Below are 20,391 nucleotides of genomic sequence, written 5' to 3' on the forward strand. Positions count from 1 at the left end.
TTGGATAACCTTATCTTGCACTAGCATCAATCCCTATCAACTTAATCAACTCAATCAACTTAATAAGCTTATCAACTTGGCTATATTGTTCATTTCCATCAATTGTTCAATTACACCTCATCAATTTTGCATTTCCATCAAATGTACATCTCAACTTACTCTCTTGCGCAATATCAATCATCCAATCTCATTTTCATAATCTATCAAGAGATCAATCTCCATCACTCTGTTCGATCAATCTCTCGAGGGGGCATAACCGATCAATCATCACCCTTACCAGGATATCTCTGGGGCATGTATCAGTTGATCATTTTCTTTGAAACAACGTGACAAGTTGGATTGTCTCAAAGAGGGGCAAAATGTAGACACATTAAAATTTGTCATTTCCATCCCGAGTGGATTGACTTCATTTTCATGCATTATTCCATCAATTATTCTTCATTATCCATTAAATATTATTATTTATCCATCATTAATTCATTAATATTATTATATATCATCAATAATATCTATATTATCATTTATTCATTTTCATAAACATATGCATGAGCAACCACCACTTATTTGTGCTTTTCCATCTATCTATTTGCACCCACCTCACGCATGTGGGATACACACTTACAAATTTCAAAATCATCTTTTATCCCATAATCTAGATTCACCCAAGGATGCCTATTTAAGCAGAGCCCCTCTCCCATCTTGGGATCCACGATTTTGGCATTCAAGCTCTTGCATTTTTTTAGTTTGATCTTGCTTTCTTGCATATGCTCACTTTCACATTTCTTTGCAATCATCTTTAATCTCCATTTCTCATAGGTTTCATAGAAGTGCATCTGAGAGTAATAATTTTTTAACATGAAATCTTGAGAAATAGGAGGGCAATGGAGTAGGATTTCGTAGCATGCATGTATGTTTTAGTTTTGATTTTTGGTTTGCATGCGTGTTCTTTGCAGGTACTTCATTGTTGGGTGAACGATCTATCTGAATCTTCTCTCATAAGATCTCAAACAGATTTTCTCACCTACAACTCCAACATTTAGTGGCGACAATGATGAATTTGAAATTTTTAATAAGTTCAATTAATTTGTACAGCCTATAAATATATTTTTGTTTTCTATACAGACAAAAAAATTCTTATTAATCTTCATAACTATTTGTTTAATTATTATAATTTTAACATTGTTTAATATCAATTTTTTTATTTGATATATTATTAATTAGTATACACTTAGTTAATAGATATCTTTATTGTAAATCTGTTATTTGTCAAATAGCATTCATAATTAATACTCCAACATTTAGTGATGACGATGATGAATATCAAATTTTTAGTAAGTTGAATTAATTTATACATTCTATAAAAATATTTTTGTTTTTTCACTGAAACAAAAAATTTCTTAGGAATCTTCATAGCTATTTTTTTTCATTATAATATTAATAGTGTTTAATGCCAATTATTTTCATTTTATATATTATTATTAATTAATATATGCTTCATTTTATAGATATCTTCATTGTCAACTTATTATTTGTCAAATAGCATCTATAATGATAACTCCAACATTTAGTGACGAGGATGATGAATTTTAAATTTTAACAAGTGTCATATAGTGGCGAGTACTTGCCTTTATATTATTGTAATAAATATATTTGTTGTGATTCTAAATTATTATAATTTTGAATTATTGTTATTTTAAAACTATATTATTTTAATGATATTTGTGTAATATTAACTATCTCTCACTTCAATAAAATAATATTAATAATTATAGCATAATATAAGCATTATAGTGAAAATATGCATTATTCTTAAGAATATAATCCTAATTTTATTATAAAATTTATATATTATAATTAATTATAATAATAAGATTAATCTTAAACTTAATTATTAATCATTGATTTAAGATAATATATTCTTTTAATTATAATTCATCTTAATATAATAACTATTAATAATTATAAAACTATATAATATAAAAAAATAAAGTAAAAAATAGGTATGTTTTAATGACTAAATGAAAAAAATTAAATTTATGATTAAATGTAATAAAACTATATTGTATATATTAAAATGATTAAAAAGAAAATTATGATTTTCAAAAAGTATTAATAAAAAATAAAATAATTTAAAAAAATATATACAAAATTATAATTATAGAAGATAGATATTTTATTTTATTTTTTTAATAGAAATATTTGTTGAAATAGTTTAATTATTTATTTAAATTTTTATTTTATCTAATTTAAATGATGTGAATCAAATCCCTATACAATAGTTAATCATTTTATTACCTATATTTTCAAAAATATTTTTTATATTAAAATTTATATATATTTATAGAGAAATCACCTTATTTACAAGATCATCAATAAAGAATAAAAAAAGTTATTTAAAATGACGTTTATTTTTTAATTATAAAGAAATCTAAAAAAGACCTATAAAATCTATCATTCCTATAAATTTGCTCCTATAATACCATTTTTATATAACAAAATAACTTGGACACTAGCTGCTAAAAGAAACCCTAATCCTTAAACATCTTTCCTCAATTCTTCAAAATAACATATTCCTATTGAAATTCTGGTACATAATGCATCTCTACTACTGCCATTTGTGCATTTAGATTGTATACAATTATAAAACATCATTTCCAACCACATTTAACAAATGAGAAAAATGGGTTTTGCCAAAAGTCTTGTGGAACAACAGTTTCAATTACGTTGAACAAATAGACAGAATGAGTTTTCTCAGCTAATGGCATTCCTCTCAGGACTCCTAAAGCTACAAGTGAGCCTAAATAACAAGCATCCATCCCAAACTAATTATCAATAGACCATTTGTTTTTCAATTTTTTTTCAAATTTTTTTCAAATTTAAACTTACCCAACTCATCCGATGCCACGACCAATCGCTAAACTTCAATGTGCTCGAACAAAGACTTCACACTACAACAGTATCTACAAACACAAGGCAAATTTTAGTCATTTGCTTACAATCGAGAGGGGAAGTATTTACTTGACTTTTACCACATTTAGTGAGGTGGCTGAATAAGAGCTATTGTACTTACGAACACTGAGTTTTAGAGTAAATTACTAGTGGGTTCTCGTTTATCTTTGCCTTAATGGATGCTTCCATTTGAGATGTTGCTGAAGCAACCAAGATTTTAATGCCATGGCCTTTGTTATATTTTAAATATGGAGGAACAAATTTTATTGGAGAACAAGTGACGAACTTTTGGGTGATGAAGAAATTAATGCAAACTTTAGTTCCATTGACATATTTTAGGCTTGGAGAAGTAGCAACAGAAAATGAATTCAAAGACACCATTTACAATTTGAATGGAATACTAAAAACATTAGCAAACCATATCAAATAATGTAAAAGATTTCATACATTGGTCGTTTTCAATCACCATGGACATTTAACTTGCATTCAATTTCATCCAAAACCATTTGTTTGAGTGACATTATTTTATTTAATGAATTGAATGTGTAAAATGCGTTTTTATTTGAAAAATTGAATTTTATAATATAAAGATAATATAAATCAAAACAGATGAATATAATATAAATCAAAACAGATGAATATTGTAAATAAACAATGAACACTATTCAAACTTGAAGGGATCAATTATTACTATTCTCTCTCACCATCTAGAGATGATAAAAAACTTAATTTGCTTTATGGAAAAAACTTGAAAAAAATGAGAATCAGAGACAAGAAGACATGAAGCATAATCAAAAGAAGGATTTTTTTGGTGTATATCATGAATCGCTTTAATTGGTCAATTGCTAATAGTTTAGAATGTAGGGTTAAAATTTTATGTTTAAGAAATTAAGAAGCGCTACTGAGAATGAGGGTAAACCCATCCTCGTATATAGATAGTAGGGCATTAGGGGCACAGGATGTGATATGAAGGCCAAGAGAAAAGGGAGGAACATGTACAATGTGTCCAACAGGACGACATGACTGACAGCTTAGGAATGAATGGTACTGCGCATGCGTGAGGGAACAAATGCAGTATTTATTCCTAAGGATTAAACTTTAATGATGCATTATAGATTTATATAAATTCTTTGTTCCAGAAGAAGCAAAATTTAGAAAGGGCCTAAGCCATTTGGCTTAATCACTATATCTACTATGATCTTTTCAATACTATACAAAGATTCAATTATTGTTATTACAGCTTCCTATGTATCAAGCTTTTGTCTAAGTTAGAGGTATAGTTTATGGTATTATCATGTATTAGGTTGTTGTTGAGCAACTGAGTTGTATGTTATGCTTTGTAATTGTTTCAGACGGTCTTCTTTGCTACTGTTTAGTTGTCTTGCTGCAACTGCTGGCAGTCTTATAACAGGCCTTGTATTATTCTTTTTATCCTACATTATTTCCATAACTAAATAAATAAGTACTTTCCAGATAACGCTTCTACGATTATGACTACTATTGGAAGCGAAATTTGTAGAATATGAGCATAGTAGCCTATGACTACAAAGATTCAAATATTGTTATTAGAATACAGATTTTTCTGACTTAATACTTTGAATGCAAAGCGTGAAACTGAACTTTTCTCTACGATTCCTAACTACTTTCCCAAAAAAAAATGCTATTACTTATGACTACCGATGGAAGTGGAATTTGTCGAATATGAACATACTAGGCATTGCATTAAGCCTATGGATACAAAGATTCAATTATTGTTATTAGAATACATTCTCTCTCTGACTCACTGCTTTGATTGAGCAAGCGGCAATCTCCATTCTTCTGGAAGCCTCCATTTTTTATGCCAATAAATAGACACTCTTGACCAAAGAGGAAACTCAAAATCATCTTCTAGTGGCTCATCTGCTGGCCCATCCATTGTGAGAGGCAACCAGACATAACGAGAATCTCTTAGATCAGCTGGGTTCCACCGATCTGCCATGAATATGAAAGTATCAGGCACTCCAGGCAGAGGTACAACAAATGTACCTTGCGCAAAAAATGTTGTAACTCTGAAATCTTCATTGCCACCCATGCATGGATTTCCCAAAGTTTCCCATTGTCCTAGCATGGACTCTGCAGAATGAGCCAAAGCTGCATTTGGGGCCCAGCCAGTACAGCCAGAAGTTATCATATAATATAATCCCCTATGCTTAAAAACCGCAGGAGCTTCTCTATGCTCTCCAACTAAATTCCTCCGCATGATTCTAGTGACATCCAAGTAGTCTTCCGTCAATTGCCCAATATGCAATTCACTGTTGTCTTCTGATGAGTAAACTATATATGCTTCACCATTATCATCTTTGAATACTGTCATATCTCTACTATCAAAACCATGTGGCCTTTTGCTGCCAAGATAATGGAACGGACCTGTAGGAGAAGAACTGACTGCCACACCAACAGAAGCTTTGGAATAGTTAGCAATGTCAATGTGCATCCACATTACATACTGTTTAGTGCGATCATTATAAATCACCTTTGGTCTCTCAAGCACATTGCTGACATACAGGTCATGTGTCTTATTATCTCTCTCGCCTGGTAGAACTATGCCCTCATTCTTCCATGCCCACAGATTCTTTGATGAGTAGCAACTAACACCTATAATATCCACCTGTAAGTAAAAATATGAAACACATTTGATAAGCTTGTCCAGCGTAACTGTATGATAAAATTAATCATTATAAAAAATTATTTTGTCAACGCTTTTTCAAATTTCCAGTCAACCAACCAAACAAATAGGAAACATACTTATGTGTACAAATAAAAGTTTCATTCTTTTGCAAGGAGGAACAATTTGTCTTTCGTGACTTGTTTTTTCAATACATATGGTAGTTTCTAAAGACAGCCAAAAGCAAGAAAGGTGCAAAAAGGGATTTATTCCTTTTTTGTTTAAATTAATTTTACTCCTGTAGATATTTTTGTCATTTCAGAATTTTCCTTTTGGAAATTGACTTCGATGCAAATCTGTTAGATATCCGTGTAGACACCTAAAATCGTCCACATCCTAACCACAACCAAATCATCCAATTTTATCCCCTTCCAACATTAATTACATAAAAGCCAATTATTTAATTAACCTTTCCAATAATCATACTAACATTAATTAAACAAATTCCAACCATTTTTTTAATTAATTGATCATTTTAGTCATTTCCTCTATAGTCCACCCTCAAAATTTATTTAATTAAGTTCACCCTCCATATACCATTGTCCAAAAATTAAATAAATACAAACTATTCATTTAATTCCTTTTTTTCTCCCTCAAGCCATTAGTTAGCTAAAACCAATCACTTGACTAATAAATCCACTCGCGCATTTTTAAGTATGCTTAAGCCATGGTCAAACTTGCAAATGTCATGCATGTACGTGGTCCATGCTTCCCACCCATTCAAAAAGTCCCTCATTCAATCTTGCTCATCCTTTCAATCTAGAAAATCCTAGCTCTTCACATGTCTCCAAAAAAAAGGACTTTATATTTCCAAAAAGGTCATTTTTTATCCTTGCTATCCATCTACTCCCAAGAAGATCTGCCACCCAAATCCCAGGGATTATGGAACTCCTCTTATGCACCAAGTGCAAGGTGCCACTTAGAGGTCTCTCATGGCTCCAAACCTCTCAAGCAATCCCATCTATTGATATCTCCAATTGGTCCTAGGCCTTGTTCCATCATCCAACTCTATAAATAGCACATCATATGGGCTATTTTTAGATAAACCTTGAATGCATTGTTATGCTATCACATTGAACATCCACAAGTTCTCTCTCTCATCAAAATCTTGAGCATATCCACACTCCTTGTGTGCAACAAGAAGCTTTTGGCTCAATTGGAGCTGACAATAAGGCATAGAATGAAGGTTTGAATCTGCTCGTTCACACTTTTATTCGTGTTTCGTGCATGCTTTTAAATTTTTCATCTTGGATGCACTAGTAGTCCATTAGGCTCAATTGGAGGTGACAATAAGGGGCATAGAATGAAGGTTTGAATTTGCTCATTCAACCTTTTATTCGTGTTCCGTGCATGCTTGCCCACATCCTGCATTTAGCAATGGGATGATTTAAAGATTCACGCCCTTGTGGCAGTTGACAGCAATAGTGACGATGACTAAGCAGCTTTGGGAGATCACGTGGTAGGCAAACGAGGTACCAATCTCCTCTAAACTAACAAGAGAAACCTTATGAAAAAAATAGACAATTTAGAACAACATTGATACTTTTTGTTTCTCCTTATAGTCACAGTTTACTTCTTTAAAATGGATACATTCAAGATGTGTTTGGGTTAGAGTTGAATTTCTATCTAAATCATCACTTTTCTATTCAAACTCAATAATACGTAATAGATCGAACAAACAATTAGTTAGAAATGCTATAATTTTTTTTGCAATACAATGATATCTAATTGCTTTTGAAAACTAATAAATTAAACTTGGAGGAGCATTTAATGCCCATGCAATCCATGCGCTGCATATGGAGTTTTAGAAGCCAAGAGGTTGTCTAACCGCATGATGGATGTTGATGATTAAGCTGTGGCCATATATGTTTCAGAAAAAACAAAATTACTAAAAAAAACAGAAGGAATCATTAAAACACTATACCTTAGCACAAACACCATAGGCACTTGCATTAACATTAATACCTGTGAATCACATTTAGTTTGCTGGTCCGCTGTCCTTTACATCTGGTAATTAAGTGCATTCTCAATTTTTTCTCATCCCTAGGTTTGCCAATAGGGAAATCAATTTTAGTTGATTGGTTTGAGCTAATTATGATTACTACGAAGTGTTCCATAAATTACTGCCTTAATTCAATCATGTCGGGCATCAACAATACTTTGCTTCTCTTTCAAAGCCTTATTCAGTGACTTCGATGTATAGATTATTAGCTTTATAAAAATGGTATATGTGCTTCTTGTGATTTACTTTGTCCTTTCTCAGGATCAAAATATGTTCTAGCAATATTCTATTGTGAGTTTAGTTAGGTTAAAAGGATAATAACACCCACATTTTGTCGTTAAATTTGTTTTCAATGTCTGATTTCTTGATTCCTGATAACATCTATTATCAACTTTTAAATCTGGTCTCAATGAATATGGTTCTCCATCTGGGGAGGGTGGAAGTTAGATAGTTCTCTATTTGGGGAAGGTAGAAGTTAGCTTATTCTTGTTGATGAGTAGTTCATTTCAATTTGTTCATGTCATGTTATACTAGAAAGATGCATGTCATATTGTTTGTGCTCATGCCAAATGATTGTTTGTGGATTCTAAATAGAAGTAGGATATATTTGATTGTTATCTTATTGAGAGATCTCTAACCTGTGTACATTATCAGAGTGACATCCTCAATAATTACTAACAAAATGATTTCACCAACAGATTATGCCTGTGAAAGTTTGGACAAAGCTCTTTGAGACGCTCATCTTTCCTTTGTACTTTTCATATTGCAAAGTTTGTATGGTGATAAATTTGGTTATTTGGTTGGAGCTCCATGTGGTGATCTATGTGCATGCTACAAAGTATTTTGCTAATACTTTGCATGCTAAGAGTCGTGTTGGCACACCTCATCTTCCATCATTAATATATGGTTGGATTGGGGTAGGCTCAACATTAGTCATGACTAGCTGCCCTTAGCATGCTTCAAGTCTCATCCTTTACTACATAAGGAATTTTGACACTCCGTGTTCACCCTCCAAGCATCCTCTTTCAAACATCGTTTAGCCGCCCTTTGTCCGCCTTAGCCATTTTAGATCCCACTTTAACACATGAAACACGGCATATTAGATTCTCTTGGACCCTTGAAACAGACATTTTGACACTTAATATTTATCCTCTAAAGTATCCTCCTTAGTTCCCCTAAACCATTTTGGAACCTTTTGGACATATTTCAGCCTGGCTGAATCTGTCTTTTAGCTGTTTAGAACACCCTCTGCAGAAATAATGTGACCAAGGTATACTATAGATGACTTGGAAAACTCATGTTTTGATGTAAGAACCCTACTGGTTCTTTGCTTCTATACTGCTCTACTACTGAATGCCCTGTTTGAATTAGTTTTGGGTGTTTTGAATAGATATATTGTTTTTTTGTATTTTGAGGGTTTATTGAAAACAAATAATCTAAAACTGAAACTAATTACAATAATCTGAAAATTTTGAAACAACTGAACTACTGCTGTAATGTATCTTTGTTTCTCAAGAGGATGGGAAAATACATTATTTTTTTAATAATAAAAATAATGGCAGCAACAACATGGAACCTGATTTTTATTTGATTCTTCTTTGCCTTCAACCGGAATTGAAGCATCACTATTCACGGGGTATTGTAGCGCGTCACTGTTCATGGGTACTGTTCACGCGTCACTGTTCACGCGCACTGTAGCAAATAACAATTCACAGCTGCACCTTATCTCTCCCTTATTTTGTGAATTCGATGAATACTGAAATAAATACTGTTGCAGCACAATCAGAACCTCTGTATGAGATTCTCTCAGAATTATCAAATTCACCAGGTATTTCACTAGCTCAAATGATGATCACATAGAAGAACTACGTTCTCCAACGGCAAAGCTGTAAACCCTTCTCAGAGTTCAAAATCACAATGATCAAATATCTTTTTCTTTTTTTTTTCCTCTTTTCAAAAGCCTTATATATATTTCCCATGAAGGTTCGATTTTCTCCAATAAGGCATTAAATCAATTAATGATATTAAATGACATTTAATGATACAATATTTTCACTTTGTCATTTAATATTTCACCTTCGTAAAAGAGCCACAATTAATTAATTAAATGGTCCCCTCTAATGATACTTGGACCCTTACTTAAATTATAATATAAAATTATATTATAACTTAATAATATAAGCTCAAAACATTAATGTTTATTTAAACTAAATAAACATTAATATCTCCATTAATACTCAACATTTTTGAACGTCGTCTGAACTGGGAGCTAACATGATGAAGCTGCATATGATCATACCCCTTTACTAAAAATAGAAGGGGCCATCTCTAACATCTCAAACTTACTATAAATAGTAAGTATAGCAAATGAAGTCCAAATGATACCAAATGAAAGCCAGATCGAAACACACTGAACTCTAGAGATGATACAAGCCTCGGAAGACGCTCTATCTATACTCATTAGCCTACGAGGGTCATAATGATAGGCTAATCACCCAAAAAACCATGTCTGCTAAAATGGGGACATTACAGTCCGCCCCTCTTGAAATTGCTTGTCCCCAAGCAATATCGACTGCAAATAAACTCCTCCACCTGGATCCCAAATGAAGACCTGTGTAATGTCCCTGGTATTACCAACCAACTCCTGTAATGCCCACACCAAGGGCACAACTAACAAGACCTGCCAAACTAAATCAACCTCAACAGTAGGTGTCACAAGAACATGAACATCAAGGGGAAGCAACTCTCAAAACTGACAATGTTTGCTTCCCAAAACTGCGCAAGATAAGCTGTCAAACATATCATCTAACACATGCGCAACTGAACTATGCATCTGAGACAAATCATGTACATGAGAACCTGAAATGAGACTACCAACGATGCACACCATGTACATGCAATGAAACCTACCAGGGAACACCAACCAGAATTTGGATGCACACAAAGGATCCCTCAACATACTCGCTAGTGTCCCACATAGTATACCTGGATTCCAGTGCAATCTATATACACATCAATCTGTACTGTGAAGATAGGAGTACCTGGAAACATCTACTACGCAACATCTCTCCACAAGCTTTGCTAAACCCTCATGGATGTGATATCCAACTAAACCATCATGCCCATTGTCACCATAGTCTCTCTGAAGCCATGTATCCAAAGGTAGCCTTTGTGTCATAGGAGTAACAATCTCCACTGGATACACATCAACATGATGGGAAACTGAACATTGCTCGAGCAAGTAGCCACCAACAATCAACTGAGTCGGGTACTTGCAATTGCTAGTTTCATTTACTGAAGATGGTAACTCTCCATCCCACAATGGATGGTATAATCTTGAAGCCAATCCACACCGATGCATCATCAAGTCCTCCACGTGTGGATCAAAAGAAAAGTGATGAGCACTCCTCACCATGTAGTTGCGATAAAACGCTCCAACCTCGGTCAAGGGCTCATCTCTAACAATACTGGAATCATGAGATGGCTCCAATCTCTGACCCCGAACTGTTGATTGGGTAGGGGCTCTGGTAACCCTCTCTGCAAACCCAATCACAAAATCTCTATTAGGAAGCATTGTAGTCATAGTATCAATAATTACTCTCACACCACGCCTGATGGCGAGAGAACCTCGGATGAGAGTATCCTTGGTGGCTCCAAACGGACCCTCTCGAAACTCAGGACTCTCGAGAAGGTACTCAATAAATGAATCTATGCAATAAAAACAATATAAGGCTGAGTCAACCTTATCCTCGAAGACCTGCAGCTGATCACTCTGACTCTGAGAAACAACAAGCTGGCGTCCAAAATCAGTTGCATGGGATGAAGTAACATATTTGCTTCCAGGAGAGGGAAACAAATCTACATGAGAGCCATACTCCCAACCACATGACACTATGCGAGTTCCATGTGAAGTGGATGGTGTAACGCCGCGTACTAACACACAACTCTCTGGAGAGTCCACCACTGCCACACAAGAGCTATCAACAATCTGACCTGTATCATTTGTCATAGCACTAACCTCAGGAGAACCTGATGCAACAAGTGGTTCTCTACTGCTCTCAACCCTAATACTCATCCCAGCTAAGTCACCTGTACCTACATCAATGACGGATGTAACCACATCCTCAACACACCCATCACTACAACCCGTGGGTGTAAACTCATCACCAAATGATGCTATAGGAAACTCAACTGTATCCACAGATGGTGAAGATTGTGCTAAACTCAACGCCACGGTAAGTTCCTCAACTTGTGACTGTGACTCACAAAGGGCTAACTGAGCGCTCTCCAACGAGTCCATAGTCACCTCAAGCTCATGGGTGAGCTCATCAACCTCCTCCTCCTTTCCCTTCAGTGCATCGTAGCAAGTGCAATCCCACTCAAGAAGATAATCCCTATCAGCAAGTAACTGCAAGTAATTCTATTTCATTATCCCAATAGCTGCTCGGAGTGCATGGAACTCTGCCAAGGAAAGGCTACTATCACCGTGCTCATATGTTTCAGGAGTACTCCAACCAAAGGTCGCCAACATTTGTCGAGCGACATCAAAATGCTCCAAAGCTGTAGCAATCATATCATCATTAACCTTCAACTGCCCAACCAGATGATGATACCCCCATGACTCATTCTTTCCACCCAAATCTGCACTATGGTATGAAACCGAATCAACATCACTCACCTCATGATCAACAACATCATGTGTGCAATCAATTGTGCACACATCAATATCTAAGGTACTGCTGCTATGTACCTCGTAGGATGGCTCAACTGGCAAGGTAGAAGTTGTTGTTATGACAATATCTTCACACAATTCCACTTCCAATGCAACCACATGGCCATCCAACTCATGATTCTGGGATCCTATGCCAAAGCATGAATCTTCAAACTTGTTTTCTAAGGTCTAAGGTCTAATCTGAAAAATCAGACTCTAAATGACATGAATCCACATCACACATTACCCCATTAGTACCCAAATCTCGGGTACCTTCATGCGGCAACTTAATAGAAGCATCTTGCACATGTGTAGTCACTACTCTCTCATGCTGATGCAAAATTTCATCACTGCTGTCATGTAGATCAGAACTCTTATGAGCCAAAATTCCCATGCAATCCTCATTCTTGACACTAGTATCACGAGTGCCAATACTCAAGGTCACTCCCACAACACTTTCTGAACTTTCCATGACTTTCAAATCATCATTACGCTCAAGTGCAAGGCTGCTGTCATGAAAATCAGACTTGTTATCATGACTGATAACAACTTCTTGAGTGCCAATAATCACCACATTCTCTTCAAGTTTCACCTTTTTATCCTTAAAAATAGATGTCATATACCGAGCAATTCTATCAAGTTTTGCAGGGTGTGAAATCAATTCATCCAACTTCTTCTGGTTTTGTTTTAACTTTTCCAATGACGAATACACTTGCTTCCTATTCTGGTCCCACTGATTCTGGGTACCCGAAGTAACCATGATTAACTACCTGAATCAATTTACCCAACAGGTTGGCAAGAAACCGCTCTGATACCAATGTAAGAACCCTACTGGTTCTTTGCTTCTATACTGCTCTACTACTGAATGCCCTGTTTGAATTAGTTTTGGGTGTTTTGAATAGATATATTGTTTTTTTGTATTTTGAGGGTTTATTGAAAACAAATAATCTAAAACTGCAACTAATTACAATAATCTTGAAAATTTTGAAACAACTGAACTACTGCTGTAATGTATCTTTGTTTCTCAAGAGGATGGGAAAATACATTATTTTTTTAATAATAAAAATAATGGCAGCAACATGGAACCTGATTTTTATTTGATTCTTCTTTACCTTCAACCGGAATTGAAGCATTTTACTATTCACGACAGCACTGTAGCGCGTCACTATTCACGCAGTACTGTAGCGCATCACTGTTCACGGGTACTATTCACAGGTACTGTTCACGCATCACTGTAGCAAATAACCATTCACAGCTGCACCTTATCTCTCCCTTATTTTGTGAATTCGATGAATACTGAAATAAATACTGTTGCAGCACAATCAGAACCTCTGTATGAGATTCTCTCAGAATTATCAAATTCACCAGGTATTTCACTGGCTCAAATGATGATCACATAGAAGAACTACGTTCTCCAACGGCAAAGCTGTAAACCCTTCTCAGAGTTCAAAATCACAATGATCAAATATCTTGTTCTTTTTTTTTTCCTCTTTTCAAAAGCCTTATATATATTTCCCATGAAGGTTCGATTTTCTCCAATAAGGCATTAAATCAATTAATGATATTAAATGACATTTAATGATACAATATTTTCACTTTGTCATTTAATATTTCACCTTCGTAAAAGAGCCACAATTAATTAATTAAATGGTCCCCTCTAATGATACTTGGACCCTTACTTAAGTTATAATATAAAATTATATTATAACTTAATAATATAAGCTCAAAACATTAATGTTTATTTAAACTAAATAAACATTAATATCTCCATTAATACTCAACATTTTTGAACGTCGTCTGAACTGGGAGCTAACATGATGAAGCTGCATATGATCATACCCCTTTACTAAAAATAGAAGGGGCCATCTCTAACATCTCAAACTTACTATAAATAGTAAGTATAGCAAATGAAGTCCAAATGATACCAAATGAAAGCCAGATCGAAACACACTGAACTCTAGAGATGATACAAGCCTCAGAAGACGCTCTATCCATACTCATTAGCCTACAAGGGTCATAATGATAGGCTAATCACCCAGAAAACCATGTCTGCTAAAATGGGGACATTACATTTGACTCCTCCGTATACAATTTTTCCTCTACTGAAACTTAAAGCACAATATTCAAGCATTTGAAATGCTCTGCTGGTGCTTTATGATAACAAAGGATATCGTCAAAAACACAAGAACAAATATACAAAAGAACTTATTGAAGTCCCTATTCATTGATGCTTGATGTGTAACAGATGCATTGCAAAGACCAAAGGCTTCGAATTTTCAGTGCCCTTGGTGAGACTAAATGTCATCTTTTGTTGATCTTGGAGTTGGATTGTGTTCTGTCAATAACTAGATCAAAGGCCAATCTTTGAGAAATATTTCATTCCATGCAGATCATCCAATAGATCATCAACCCTGTACATCCAAAATTTGTTCTTTATGGTGGTTCAGTTAAGCACTTTGTAATCAATGCACATCCAATAGGATCCACCTTCCTAACCAGGACCACTAGTGCAGTACATGGACTTTTTCTAAGAATGATGAGTTGAATGTCTAGTAAATCCAACACAAGCCTCTCAATTTCAGATTTCTGGAAATTGGGGGAGACTCTTTTCTACAATCCTAAAAACCAAAATATTTATCGTACAGCTCAGGAATTCCTGAAATTTGCCTTTCTTGATTAGAAGCCAAAACACCCTTTCTTCAAATTCTTCTCCATTTGACTGGAATCAGCTACCTTGATCTCCTTGAGAGATAATGACTTGATGGTACTCACAATCCCCCTTGCTTGAACATATGGAACCTCTCTCGATGATTTGTGGAGTATGTCCCAAGCGAGTCCAACCATTGTACACCTAAAACAACACCAACACCCACAATATCAAGCATGAATTTTGAAATTTGTTAGCTCTAGATTATTCATCATGTTGCACTGCACCCATACAAAAAACATTGTATTGTATGTTGTTTTTCTGAACATGAATCAAGATTTAGTCATGGTTGTCCTTGTCAATTTTGTCATCTCTTGTCCATGTTTTTGCAGCACTGATAAATAAAAGCTTTCAAACACACCGGCTATGATGGAGGACAGATGATAAAGAGGTTGCTGAAAATCAATAAAGCAGGGAAAGGTTGCCGTCTAGTGAAGTCAGAAGTGTGCCAACATTAATTAATTGAGATGAGATTAACGATGGCAAATGTGAAATCCATTATAAAGTGCATGCATGGTAAAGGAGCCGGCAAGGTAATGCTAGAAAATGAATTTGCATTGACAGGCACATGCCTGACAAGTGCAAAACAAGTTTTCAAAGTTATAACAGATCACACATACAGGGATATACCTGTGTGAAGAAAATTGGCATCCAAAATCAAACTCGCAGATTTCTTATACAGGGGTGCATCGAGCAAAAGGAAACAAAGTAAATAGAGTTTAATGTTAAAATCCTTCATACAGGTGCATGCCTGTTAAAGGGACAATGTAGTTCTAAAATCAAGTTCACACTTCAGTTGTTGCGTGTGCATACCTAGTAATGGCAGATTGGCGTTTCAAATTTCAAACTCAAAGAGCACACAATGGAGTGTGCAGTATAAGGCAAAACGAGATTCTAAGGTGAAGGTATGTAATCTCATTGTAAATCATGTGTGGTTAAAGGCAAAATGACATTTCTATTCCAAGTTCAAAATTGCATTGGCAAATGTGTCCTTGACAAAGCAAAATAGCATTTCAAATTTCAAGTTCAAAATTCTATATACAAGCACATGTTTGACTAAGGCAGATTGGAATTTAAAAATAAGGTAAGAAAACCCTCATAAAGGCACACATGTATGTACAAAAGCCAACTTGTTTTACTAAAAGGGTGTGAATTATTTAATAGAGCCTGTAATGTCCCCTATTATTGAAACCTGGATTAATGCCTTGATTTAGATCCACAATATCTGCTAGTTATGTAATTTCTGTGTGATATATATATATATAATGTTGATAACTTGTGTTGGCTTGAGTGCTGGTTGATCTTCTGCGATGCTCGTTATAGCAGATCTGAAGTGGTTAGAAGTCTGCTGCTCTCCTGTCTGACCTGAATGTGATCTCCTTGATCGATGGTGGTATTTTCTTGTATTCAGTGCTGCCCCTTCTTGGAGGCCGATCTTGCCCTTTATACCTTCTCACGACTTGAAGAGGCATGTCTCTTGCAACAGCCGGCCCTTGTCTTTTTCCTTTTGACCCTTCACCAATTGCACCCCCTTGGAATTAATCCATACCTTAACAAATATCCATCAGACTTTTTAATTATTTGTTACATGATAGATTGTGGTTGATCGCTAGTGTAGAGTTCTAAATGGCAAAACATAGAGTTCTAAATGGCAAAACATGAAGTCTTGAAATCAAGAGGATTTTCCCTATGCTGCGTCTGCCCCTCTTATGGTAGGGTCGTGACAGTCCACCCTTCACGAGATCGCTTGTCCTCAAGCAATGTAGGTTTCTATGGACTGAGTTGTGGAGGTACCCAAACCAATCCTTGGAGATTTGGTTGACCCAATGTTTGCACAATATCCTGGATATCTCTTTGCATTAAAGCAAGGGCGATCTTAACATATATTAAGATGAGGATTAGTATATCTATGACCTAATCAGATCTATGATCTCAAATGCAACTCATATCTGTTTACTCTAGTTATTCTCATATCTGGAACTAATCAGATCTAAAACCAAACACGAAGCATACACACAAATCCTCAAATTATACACTGCTGCTTATAATCTATTTTGAGCCAGAAAGTGGGCCTGACCCCAATCTTGCTGCTTATAATCTATTTTGAGCCAAAAAGTGGTCCTAACCCCATCAAACTGCTCCTAATCTATTTTGATCCAAAAAGTGGTCCTAACCCCATCAAACTGCTCCTAATTCATTTTGAGCCAGAAAGTGGACCTAACCCCAATCTTTCTGCTCCTAATCCTTTTTGAGCCAGAAAGTGGGCCTAACCCCAATCTTTCTACTCCTAATCCTCTTCAGGCTAGAAAGTGGGCCTAACCCCATCTTTTTCTCATAGTCCATTTTGAGCCAAAAAGTGGGCCCAACCCCAATCTTTCTTCTCCTAATCATTTTTGAGCTAGAAAGTGGGCCTAACCCCATCTTTCTACTCATAATCCATTTTGAGCCAAAAAGTGGGCCTAACCCCATCTTTTTGTGCCTAATCCAATTTGAGCTAGAAAATGAGCCTAACCTCAATTTTTCCACTCATATGCTCATTGATGTGTCATAAATTTGCTCCAATACGCTTCAAACACTAGCTTAATATGCCCCATAGATCTTGAGGATGTAAGGGCGTTGTAATTACTAGATTGGCTCCCCCACAAAGCTTCATTTGTTTATTGTCTTATCTTCTTTTGATTGGATGCTTTTAAAATCTTCATCATTGTGTCTTGTTTTCTTACTTGGGATTCCCTCGTGCTTCTTCATCGGACATTGCCTCTATATTACATATTTGGCTTCCACATATGTGTCTTGGCCTCCATTCTTCCTTGCATTTGAAGCACAAACCTTTTTCTTTTGGGTCTTCTTGTCATCTTTTAAGTCTTTCTCAATCATGATCGTGTCCATGTTCCCATTTTCCCTTACATTGGAAACATTATCCTTTGTTTATGAGCTCCTTTCTTTCATTGAAAAATAGAGGGGGATAAGGTTGATTCCTTGTATGGTATTTGTCCCTTGTATGTGTGATGTCTAGCTTTAGTGCCTTTTGGATTGCATCCTCAAGAGATGTAGGATCGAGGGCATCTACCAAGCCACGAATAGAGTCCTTTAATACTTCAACAAATAGGTAATCTAGTCTACTTTAAGATACTCCTGGTACCATAATGAAAAGATTTTGGAATATAGTGACATAATCCTCTATGGTTCCTTGTGTAAGTTTCCTAAAGTACCATTCGGGATGTTTTTGGTCAAACCTTAGGATAAGTTTTTAAGTGAACTCGTCATAGGTTGTAATGTGTCAATGGCTCTAGGTAATAAGGCCATGATGCAACCAATCATGGGCTACTTCCATTGAGTGGAGTACAACAAATTTTATGGTATTGTCCTCCGTCATAGAGCTAAGTGAAAAATAGGTGCCTAATTCTTGGACCCATGAACGCATCGTGAATTTTCCGAAAATCCATCAAAGTTAGGAAGGGTCATCTTACTCACCCTTTCCTTTAAGTCCTTATCGAGTTGCCCTCTTTTCCTTTTTGGGCCGACTTGTGTTTTGGCATCACAATAATCCCTAAAGGAGACGTTCCTCCTAACTTTAAGGTCTAAACATGAGTATATTTCTGCAAATTCTTCCACATTTTCAAAGGTTGGATTATTGACATCCTCTATCATGGGTTCTTCCCTGGTAGGAAGGGAGGTCTTGTTGGTCTAGGTGTTGATACCCTTGTTGGTTTGTCATTTTTAGAGTGGTTGGAAGGGGTATGCCTCCCATTGTTTTTTGGTTGGGTTTAGAGTTATTGTTACTCATGTTTTGGATGGCTTGTAGAAGTTGGGTTGTTCTTTCAATTTTCTCATTTTGCTCCATGAGAGTTTGGTTGGTTTGTTCCATGAAAGCCCTTATTTCATTGCTCATTTGTTCACTCATGGTGGTGGATTTAAGTTTCTTCCTTTCTCTTTCCAAAGCCCTTTGAGCCCTTTGGCTGGTTTGCATTAACTATTCTCTGTCCCTCAGGCTGGCAGGAACGGTGCTCTAATACCAATTGTAATGTCCCTTATTAGGACTTAACTTAATTTGCCCTAGAATTCCTAATTGAAACTAGGATAAATGCCTTGATTTAGATCCTTGTTATAGCAGATCTTAAGTGGTTAGAAGTCTACTGCTCTTCGTCTGATCTGAATGTGATCTCCTTGATCAATGGTGGTACTTTCTTGTATTCGGTGCTGCCCCTTCTTGTTGGCCAATCTTGCCCTTTATACCTTCTCACAACTTGAAGAGGCATGTCTCTTGCAATGGCTGTCCCTTGTCTTTATTCCTTTTGACCCTTCACCAATTGCACTCCCTTGGAATTAATCCATACCTTAACAAGTATCCATCAGACTTGTTAATTATTTGTTATGTGATAGATTGTGGTTGATCACTAGTGTAGAATTCTAATTGGCAAAACACAAAGTCTTGAAATCAAGACGATTTTCCTTATGTTGCATCTGCCCCTCTTATGGTAGGGTTGTGATAGAGCCACCTATCTAAGCATAGCCAAGTAGACTAATTCGAGGATAGATTTTATATCTGGGAGAGGGCACCCATTCCCAACCCTCACGGATTTTAACTCAAGTAGAATTTTCTATAAATAGAGTGACGCATAGATTGCATACACAAAAAGTACTCGCCGAGCCGGTAAGTACTCATAGGAAATTTTCGACCACAACTTGTGAGTTTACTTGCGGCTCGCCTGTGACTCTCCCCACTCACGCAACTCGCAGGGTTTTTGGCGCAGAAAAAAATGAAAAAAATGGTCATTAAAATCTAAAACCGTAGGTCTAAAAGACAAAAAACATGATCAAACATGGGTGCAAGGGAAATATCAACAATTGAGCCCTAAAATCAGTCACACTCACTGTTATTTGCCCTCAACGTCAGTAAACGCTTCAGCTCACAAATCGTGCGAGGGTTTGGGAGGCGAGAGAAATCACTGGGTAAGAAACATGGGTAGTTTATTTTCGATTTTTTTTATTCTCTTTTTTTTTGTTTTTTCCTTCTATTATTGGAGATTGCAAAACTCCATGTTAATTCTTTGTCACTAAAAAAATTAATAGAGCTTTTATATTTACATTTATTAAATTTAATTCATTTTATTGTGAATAATATATTTATTCACAATAATAATATATTATTATTCACAAGATTAGTATATTTAAAAATTTAAACAAAAACCCATGTATTTTAATTCATTTTTATATACTTTTTATTCTCTAATAACTGAAATTAGATATTTGATAAATTATTTTTTTTCTTATTCATACATTATTCAATTAATTTTTTTTACAACTTTAACTCTATG

At 35.4% G+C, this 20,391-nt stretch overlaps 1 protein-coding gene across 1 annotated transcript in view; it reads right to left on the reverse strand.

Moving 5' to 3' along the window:
* Window positions 1-4,444: 4,444 nt before the first annotated feature.
* LOC131078402 (uncharacterized) overlaps window positions 4,445-20,391 on the reverse strand; it is a 51,941-nt gene continuing 35,994 nt past the window's right edge. The window contains exon 3 of the mRNA XM_058016085.2: window positions 4,445-5,596. Within this exon, the coding sequence (XP_057872068.1) occupies window positions 4,730-5,596 (867 nt within the window). The 3' untranslated portion in view covers window positions 4,445-4,729. The remainder of the gene's footprint in view (window positions 5,597-20,391) is intronic.

This window comes from Cryptomeria japonica, chromosome 3 (genome assembly GCF_030272615.1).
Source record: "Cryptomeria japonica chromosome 3, Sugi_1.0, whole genome shotgun sequence".
In the NCBI taxonomy this organism is placed as follows: Eukaryota; Viridiplantae; Streptophyta; class Pinopsida; order Cupressales; family Cupressaceae; genus Cryptomeria; species Cryptomeria japonica.